The 9,834-nt window shown below is 38.5% G+C and overlaps 1 protein-coding gene across 1 annotated transcript in view; it reads right to left on the bottom strand.

The window, feature by feature from the left end:
- FERMT1 (fermitin family member 1) overlaps positions 1-9,834 on the bottom strand; it is a 62,708-nt gene that overhangs the window by 19,613 nt on the left and 33,261 nt on the right. Inside the window, exons 7-9 of the mRNA XM_011968064.1 lie at positions 5,046-5,153; positions 4,422-4,553; positions 2,443-2,492 (exon numbers count right to left, since the gene is read on the bottom strand). Coding sequence (XP_011823454.1) covers positions 2,443-2,492; positions 4,422-4,553; positions 5,046-5,153 — 290 coding nt within the window. The remainder of the gene's footprint in view (positions 1-2,442; positions 2,493-4,421; positions 4,554-5,045; positions 5,154-9,834) is intronic.

Genomic DNA, 9,834 nt, shown 5'->3' with positions numbered 1-9,834 from the left:
CTGTGATCACGTCACCGCACTCCATCTTGGGTGACAGAGTGAGACTTTGTCTCAAAAAAAAAAAAATTATATCTACATCTGTGTGTGACACAGCCTTGGCTCTGATTTCTCAAGAGACACTTTCATTTCCACACAGAAGCCCATGCAAGGATGAACTTCCTTACTGCTTTCTTTGGCTAATGAGTAGTTTTTCTGTTTTTCATTCAACAGAAGGGCAGCCTTTGCACGTTTCCACCTTTAGGCAGGCGCTTCAGTTCTCACTTCCTGCTTTACACAGGACTGAAAGGTTCATCTTCTATCCCTACATGGGAATTACAATCCTAGCCTCAAACCATGACAACCTGTCTCTATTCCCTAAATCCCTCTGTGTGGCTGATGCTGCATTTGTAGAACTAGATTCCTGCCTCATTTCCTGTAAGTTGGCGTTTCTGTTTCACTTCATGATTAATTCTGTATTTATAATTCTTTTATTTTATCTAGCATGCCTATGTATTCATAGCAAGATTAGAGTTTGCATTAGAGCTGATAGCCTGTTGCTAGACACTGAAGTCCACTATTTACATAATACATTTAATAGATTTTTTTTTTTAAAGAGCTTCACTGTAAAAGAAAAAACTTAAAAATCAAAGGATTAGTCCAATGCTCTCGTACTGATGAAGAAAGGAGGTCTAGGAAATGAAGGGCCTGTTAGAGGCCCCACCCTACCAGTAATAGATTTCCACTCTCCAATCTCCCTCCCCTCTTCCCTCCTATGAGCTCTCTCTCCTTCCTTCATTTGTTTCTTCCTTCCATGAACTATATTATATATTCAATGCAACATCTTGAGAACTTAGATAGTATCCACTGGCCAAATATGAGGGCAATTTTGAGAGTTTAAGTCACCCCAAAAGCCTGTGACAGTTCAGGGTAGCATAGTGATGTGGGTTCAACTCTAGAATTATCACCTTCTTCATCAGAAATGTCCATAGGAAGGCTACAGTCACCATTTGGTTTGTGAAGGGCTTGATTTTCCCTCTACAGAGAATATGGCAACTCATTTTTTTGTGGAACAATTATGAATACTTTGTTAAGATGTATTTGTGGATTCAAATGGTTACTTTTTTCCTGTAGCTCTGACTATAACAATATGAGTGAAATGTGGTTACAACCATTTATGCCAGGGAAGTTGAATGAATGTCCCTGGTTGGGCGTGGTGGCTCACGCCTGTAATCCCAGAACTTTGGGAGGCCGAGGTGGGTGCATTACCTGAGGTCAGGAGTTCAAAACAAGCCTGGCCAACATGGTGAAACCCCGTCTCTACAAAAATGCAAAAATTAGCTGGGCATGATGATGGGCGCCTGTACTCCCAGCTACTCGGGAGGCTGAGGCGGGAGATTCGCTTGAACCCAGGAGGCGGAGGTTGTAGTGAGCCAACATCGCACCGTTGCACTCCAGCTTGGGAGGCAGAGTGAGGCTCTGTCTCAAAAAAGGAAGAAAAGAAAAAAAAAAAAAACTATTGTTTGCGACCACACCCTATCATCACAGTAAAAAACCCCAAAAACCAAACCTGCAGAAACCCAGTGACAAATATTGTTACCTTTGGACACTTGTTTTTCATTTATACCTGCTTCACTGTTCATTTTTTCTAAGTCTTTCTTTGCATCATGTGCTATCAAAAGCAACTTGTGTTTCCTTTAAAGCCAACTGCCCCAGTGAAGTGCCAGTTGGTTAAGAAAAGTCAACAAACCATAAAGGGAAATAAGGAACTGATAGGACTTCAAAGAGCCTTGTTTCTTTCATACTAACACACCTTGGCATCATCGTAGAGGTGGCAGTCCATTATTTCCATGAAAACAAAAACTCCTTCTCTGCCTTTTTAGCAGTTTCACATCAACCTGAGGTGATGGGGGAGTTTATCAGAAGTACTTAAACAGGTAGATAAACTAAGGTGACTATTCTCTGTAAGCCCAGGATCAAAGTTCTGGAGAGAAATGACTTTTAAACTATAAGAGAGACTTCAAATGGTATGAGTACTGAGCCTCCCAGGTGGATCCTACTAGAAGCTCTTGTATGGCAGATGTGTTTATTATTGCTGACGTGAACCCAGTCATTCACTGAGCGTTCACACCACCATTCACTGAGCACGTACTATGAACCATGTACCATGCTCAATGCTTCATATGCATTATTTCATCGAATCCTCCCAACAAGCCCAAGGGGAGGTATATTCCCATTTTATAGACTGGAAAATGGAGGCTCAGAGACATAATATATTGCCCAAGGTCACCTAGCTGGTATGTGTGGTAGAGCTAGGACTCAACCCATTGTCTGTCTGATGGCAAAGCCCACATTTTACCTTTGAACCATGAACCTGCCTCAGGGATATACAATTTAAACCCCTGTACTCTTTATCTTCAAGACTTTTTTATGAGTAACTCCTTTTCTCCATTAAAGGTTACTTACCTAAATAATTTGAGATTATCTGCAAGTTTAGGGATATCAGTAATGTCCTCCTAAGAAAAAACAAATAATGTTTCAAAAGCAGGAACTTCATAAGTGATGCTGAAACTCAACCTGCATTGTCTAACATGGCAGTCCCTTGCTACATGTGGCTATTTAAATTTGAATTAATTCACATTAAATAAAATGAAAAATTCAGTTCTTCAGTTACACTCGCCACATTTCCAATAGTTAACTGGGCGTGGGAGTGAGGAGGGCTGGGAGGAGAATGGGGGCCCTGTTGAGGTCCCCTAGGTGGCTGGCAAAATTGTATTTCTTGATTTTGGTGGTGACTTGGGTGACAATTGAATACTCATTTGTTAAGCTGCACATACGTGTATTTTTCACTTTTCTGTTTGTGTCATAGATTACAAAAATGAAAAGCGAGAGATGAAAAAAATGAAAAAATGAATAAAGTACTCCCTATAACTGTCATTCAAGTTAAAAATCTAAATTAGAAATGACTACTTTTATATGCAAACAAAAGACTTTATAATTTTTATATTAGAGTGGGTAACTCCTGCTACACCTAATCACTGATTAAACTTTCAAAGTGAACCTGGTTCAAAGTTCATTCTGGAATGTAGGCTGGTGCCTGTTTTCAAACTGAAAAGCCTATTGTTAGCATCGTGTAAAACTATTAAGGGAGGGAGGACATAACTTTTTATTTATTCTAAAAAGAATTACTTTCCTGTTGTATTTATTCAGTGGAGAAAGTAGACAACAGAGAACTCCAAGTTCATGGGGCCTGTGTCTTCTGTAAGCGTGAGACAGGGCCCTGCATCTCTAAAGAATCTTGGCATTTAGTTTGCATTAAGTATTTGCTCCTGAATGAGACCAATTTCTTATTTTAGGACATTTAATGATAAGAGAACATATATTCAATGCAGAAGAATATAGTAACACAATCTAATCCATGATTACTGTTTACATCCAATTATGGTGGAGCCACCTCTCTGATTCAATGTGATTAATAATTATTCCCATGGCTGAAGTTAAATAAAAGGGTGGCACCTCATGAGTGAATTAAACAGGAGGGAAATTTTCAGTTATAAAGCTGACATTCACCTTTCATGGGTAAGGAGAAAGAGATGACAGAACAGTTATCTTTGTTTTATTGGAGGGTTTTTGTTTATCTCCTGAAGTCAAAAGCATTCAGAAACTTTTTGCAATGTTCCGGAAAAAGGCCACAACTTCTGTCAAGCTTGTCTAGTTGAAATGGATGACAAAGTAAATAGAAATAAGGTTTTTATCTGTAAAGAATTTTCTTGGCCAGTCATAGTGGCTCATGCCTGTAATCTCAACACTTTGGGAGGCTGAGGCAGGAGAGTCACTTGAGCCCTGGAGTTAGAGACCGGCCTGGGGAATATGGCAAACCTTGTCTCCACAAAAAATACAAAAATTAGCCGGGCCTGGTAGTGTGTGCCTGTAGTCCCAGCTACTCAGGAGGCTGAGATGGGAGGACTGCTTGAGCCCAGGAGGCTGAGGCTGCAGTGAGCCTTGATTGCACTACTTACTTCAGCTTATCTCAGAAGAAAGAAAAAAAGAAACAATTTTCTCTATTCTATTCTCACAGCTGCCCCATGCAATAGACAGGGTGGTATTTTCTAGACTTAAGTTTAGGGACCAATTCCACATTCCATGCTAGTGAAGTGGAGCCCTCGGCAGTGGCTCCTTCACACCATGCCAACTTATCCCTAGGAAGAAATACAACACCAAAGTATTGTCTTTAGTAGAAATGAAAATATAGTCCCTTACAGAGCTAACCCGTGAAAAGTTAGTTAGTTCTTGCTAGGTTGAAGCTTGTTAGGTGAAGAGAATCTTTTTTTTTTTTTCAAAATCAGATGAAATATTCTCTTACTTCTAATAAAGAAAAGTTCATTTATACTTGTCAATCAGTTAGAAGAAAGCCACAGTTCTGGGTGATCGGAAAGAGTTCATACCAAAAGGCTGTCTGCTTTTCCACCTTCTAGGGTTACTTCCAAATTAGAAAGCGCTGCTTCTATTTCGTCAACCTCGGACTCGCTTGTAAAATCCTGTGTTTCAGTGGACAACGACAGTTTGCTAATGTGGTACTAAAATGAAAACAGAAGTTTTAGAAATGTTGTAAACAGAAATGTTATACATATAAATGAATCCATTAGCTATTTTTTTTCCTTTGAGGACTATTCCCTTGGAATACTGAACATTTTCTAAGAGGAGATCTCCTTCCCGTGTGGGGAAAATGACATTTTAAACCTGAGTCATTCTGAGGTCCATGATTAGTCATGTTACAACTGGTTCTTTCTCATCACTGACTGTGCTTACGGTAGGGAAGAGATAATAATTGCAAGACCAGTGTCTTACATAGGATGTGAGCGTGTGTGGATGATGAAGAACATTCTAAATTAAAAATTTGTTCTGCTCTGAAGAAGAAAGCAAAATAAAAAATACAGAAAAAAATTGCTCTCCTTATTTTCAGATATTTCTTCAAAGAAAAAAAAAAACTAGTATGAAGCATATGAAACTTTAAGCAGAACAAACTTGGTTTGTTTCCTTCCAGAGAAAAGGCACTGAAGTCCCCATACCTGTAGAGCTGCAAAGATCAACATTTCTTCCTCTGTGCAATCAATTTCCTCTAAGAGAATGGCCCACCTGGCTTGTTCGTAGAGTTGGTTTATTCGGACAGCATCATACTAGAGATAAAAACAGAGGTGTGTGTGTAACGAGGTATATTTACATCCCACAATACAAAAATTCTGAAACAGCTGAGGCCATTCTCTGTTAATCAGATGCAGCAAACTTCAGCTCAGGTAAATGAAAGGAACACTTCTATTGTGCCAAATACTCAGCCTTTTTAAAAAAAAAATTTTTTTTTAAATTTTTTATTTTTTTTGAGACAGGGTCTCACTCTGTCGCTTAGGCTGGAGTGCAGTGGTGCAATCTTGGCTCACTGCAACATCCGCCTCCTGGGTTCAAACAATTCTTGTGCCCCAGCCTCCCAAGTAGCTGGGACTACAGGCGTGTGCCACCACACCTGGCTAATGTTTGTATTTTTTTGTAGAGACAGGGTTTCGCCATGTTGCCCAGGCTGGTCTCAAACTCCTGTGCTCAAACAATCTACCCATCTCAGTCCCACAAAGTGCTGGGATTACCGGTGTGAGCCACTGCGCCTGGCCCTCCAGCCCATTTTACTTCTGAATTCAGAACTGACTTTCTTCAAACATTTTCCAGAGCTGCTGCTGCTTCTTCACAACCTAACTTTGATTCCATTATTTTCTCTCTTTTATGTACATATTGGTGGTAATAGATAGTAAAAATGGTTCATACGATAAACAGTGTAATAGATAAACAGTGTAACAGAAGGGATCCCCATGCTGATCCACAAGCCCAGTGCAATCCCAAGCAGAATCTGATGGGAATTTTTTAATGAAACTTTATACAAGCTGATTCTCAAGTTAAGTTGGAAGACACAATGTTCAAATATTGCCAAGAAACGGAAAAAGAACAATGTTGAGTAAAGCACTTGTCCTCCCAGACATTAAAACCTATTATAAAGTTGCAGTAAATAAAATGATATGGTACTAGTGTAGCGATTGGTAAAGTGTCAATAGAACCTTATCTAAAAACAGACTTATGTATGTATATAAATTTAATATAAAATATTAATTTTATATTAAAATATAAAAATGACATTTTATAACAGCAGTGGAAGGAAGAATTCAACACTATAAACAGTGTTGAAAATGCCTAGCCACTTGGAACACAAATCGAAACAAAAAAATAACTTTACACTATCCAAAAATATAAATTACAGATGGATTAAATAATTTAAACATATAAAACCACAATAAGATACTACTTCACACCTACTAGAATGGCTCTTATCTAAAAGACAGGTAATAACCAGTGTTGGTGAGGCTGTGGAGAAATTGGAACCCTTGTGCACTGCTAGGTGTAAAATGATGCAGCCTCTGTAGAAAAGTTTGGCAGTTCTTTAAAAAGTTAAACATAGAATATAATCCATCAGTCCTACTCCTACATGTACACCCAAACAAACTGAAAGTGGCATCCAAACACATACTTGTACAATAATGTTTACAGCAATAATATTCATAATAGCCAAAAGGTAGAAACAGTCCAGATGTACATCAACAGCTGAATGGATAAATAAAATGCTGTACACATACAATAGAACACTATTCAGCCTTAAAAAGGAATGGAATTCTGGCTGGGCACGGTGGCTCACACCTGTAATCCTAGCACTTTGAGAGGCAGAGGTGGGCAGATCACTTGAGGTCATGAGTTTGAGACCCACCTGGCCAACATGGTGAAACCCTGACTCTACTAAAAATACAAAAATTAGCCGGGCATGGTGGCAGGCGCATGTCATCCCACCTACTTGGGAGGCTGAGATGGGACAATTACTTGAACCTGGGAGGCAGAGGTTGCAGTGAGCTGAGATTGCACCACTGCACTCCAGCCTGGGCAATGAGAGTGAGACTGCCTCAGGAAAAAAAAAAGAAGAAAAAAGAAAAAAAAAGAGGAATGAAATTCTGATACATGATACAATATGAATGAGCTTGAAGATACTGTGCTAAGTGAAATAAGCCAAATACAAAAAATCAAATACTGGATGACTTCACTTATAAAACTACTAGAATAGGCAAATTCATAGAGACAGAAAGTAGAATAGAGGTTACCAGGGGCAAGGGAGAGAAGGCAATGAAGAATTACTGTTTAGTGGGTACAGAGTTTTTTTTGGGATGATAAGAAAGTTTTGAAAATGGACAGTGGCCCAACCTGGGCAACATAGCAAGACTCTTGTCTCTATTTTTTAAAAAAGTGGCTCGTGCCTATAGTCCCAGATACTTGGGAGGCTGAGGCAGGAGGATTGCTTGAGGCCAGGAATTCAAGATCACCCTAGGCAACATGATGAGTCTCTGCTGTTTCTACAAAAAATAAAATAAAATAAATTATCCAGGCATGGTGGCATGCACCTGTTCCAGCTACTCAGGAGGCTGAGGTTGGAGGATTGCTTGAGCCTAGGAGTTTGAGGGTGCAGGGAGCTATGATCACAGCCTGGGTGACAGAGAGAGACTCTAGCTCAGGAAAAAAAAAAAAAGAGAGAGAGAGAGAAAATAGATAGTGGTGATAGTTTCACAACACTGTGAATATCCTTAATGCTACTAAATTGTGCATCTAAAAATGGTTAAAATGGTAAATATTATGTATATTTTACAATAAAAAATCAAAGAAAAAATTCCAAACGAATACATGAATGTTCATGGCAGTATTATCCATAACAGTCAAACAGTGAAAACAATCCAAATGTTCATTGATTGATGAATGAATGTAGTATACATAAACAAGGAAATATTAGCGTTAAAAAGACATAAAATATAATACATACTATAATAGGAATGAGTGAATGAATTCCGAAAATACTATGCTAAGTGAAAACAATTATTCAGAAAGTACCACATTTTGTGTAATTCCACTTACAGGAGGTTTCCAGAATAGGCAAATCCACAGAGATAGAAAATAGACTGATGATTGCCCAGGGCTGGGAGGGTAGGAGAGAACTGGGGAGTGATTGCCACTGGGTATGGAGTTTCTTACTGAGGTGACGAAAATGTTCTGAAATTAGATGGTGGTTAATGGTTGCACAACAACTCTGTGAATATACTAAAAACCACTGAATTGTACATATCAAACAGGTAAATGTGTGGCATGTAAATTGCATCTCAAAAAGCTATTATAAAACAGCTAAACAGAAAAACCATGACTATTATTAGATGGACACATGAGGGAATACCTTCTGTAATCTTTAAATGGGGAAGTCTATTCCAAGCAAGACAAGAGGCCTAAAAGTTATGATGCAAAGGCTGCCCTGACAACCTAAAATTAAACATTTTTAATGGTAAAAAAATCCTAAAGAAGGTTATAAATGTATAAAATGTAGGATAGAGATTTAAAAAAATATTTGAAATATTTGAATAATTTTAAAAATTTGTAATAAATATAAAAAATGATGTCCATCATATCAAAGTACTCCTATAAATCATATGAAAAGTATAAATAATTCAATAGAGTTTGTGGCAAATATATAAACAGGCAATTCACAGAAGAAAGCAAAATGGCCATAAAAACATTGGAAAAGATGCTCAATCTCACTAATTACTAGAGAATTCGAACTAAAGCAAGATGACCTAATTTCCACTTTTCTATCACATCTACCTACATTACAAATACTGGTAATGTTTGATGTTGGTGAGGATATGGGGATATCAGCCCTTTCACAGATGCTGTTAGTAGAAAGGTAATTTGGTGATATAAAGCTTTCAGTATCATTTTGCCCTTTGATAAGCACATCCAGTGTTACTGTTCCAAAGAAATGTAAGCACTTGTGAGATACTTCTACAAGAATGTTCAGCACATTTAAGTCCTGATAAACTACAGTTTAGCCTTTCCTTTGATTATTTTTCATTGGTTAAAAAAAGTGAGTCCGACTTATTTATACTGACATAAAAGATAGCCATGATATGTTATGAAGAAACAAGAAACAAGCTACAGAGCAAACAAGTGATCCTACTTATCTAGGGAACACAAAGTCTTGAAAATCTATTCAAAAATATGTTTGTAAACATGTCTACAAAAGTCTGCAAGGATGGTTGGTCATGAAGTTGTTAACTGTGGCTGCCTCTTAGGAGAATGGTCATGGTACAGAACTGTTTTCCATTTTTACTCTAAATAATTTCTTTCTTATTACGTTTGTTTGTTTATTTATTTTTGATTTTACTCTAATTTCTTTCTTATTATGTTTGTTTGTTTATTTATTTTTGAGATAGAGTCTCACTCTGTTGCCCAGGCTGGAGTGCCATGGCACAATCTCCGCTCACTGCAACCTCTGCCTCCCAGGTTCAAGTGATTCTCCTGCCTCAGCTTCCTGAGTAGCGGGGATTACAGGTGCCCGCCACCATGCTCTGCTAATTTTTTTTTTTTTGTATTTTTAGTAGAGACAGGGTTTCACCATGCTGGCAAGGCTCGTCTCAAACTCCCAATGTCAGGTGATTCACCCGCCTCGGCCTCCCAAAGTGCTGGGATTACAGGCATGAGCCACTGTGCCCACCCTATGTTTGAGTTTTAAAAAATAATTTAATTGTAGTAAAATATATGAAACATAATATTTACCATCTTAACCATCCCCCCCTGTTTTTTAGAGGCAGGGTCTCACTCTGTCATGCAGGGTGTAATGCAGTGGTGCAATCAGAGCTCACTGCAGCCTTGAACTCCTGGGCTCCAGCAATACTCCTGCTTCAGCCTCCCCAGCAGTTGGGACTACAGGTGTGAGCCACCACAGTTGGCTAATTTTTT

Source organism: Mandrillus leucophaeus, unplaced genomic scaffold, assembly GCF_000951045.1.
Source record: "Mandrillus leucophaeus isolate KB7577 unplaced genomic scaffold, Mleu.le_1.0 Scaffold828, whole genome shotgun sequence".
Lineage (NCBI taxonomy): Eukaryota > Metazoa > Chordata > Mammalia > Primates > Cercopithecidae > Mandrillus > Mandrillus leucophaeus.
The sequence above is the reverse complement of the archived record's forward strand: the minus strand, read 5'-3'. Positions and strand labels throughout refer to the sequence as shown.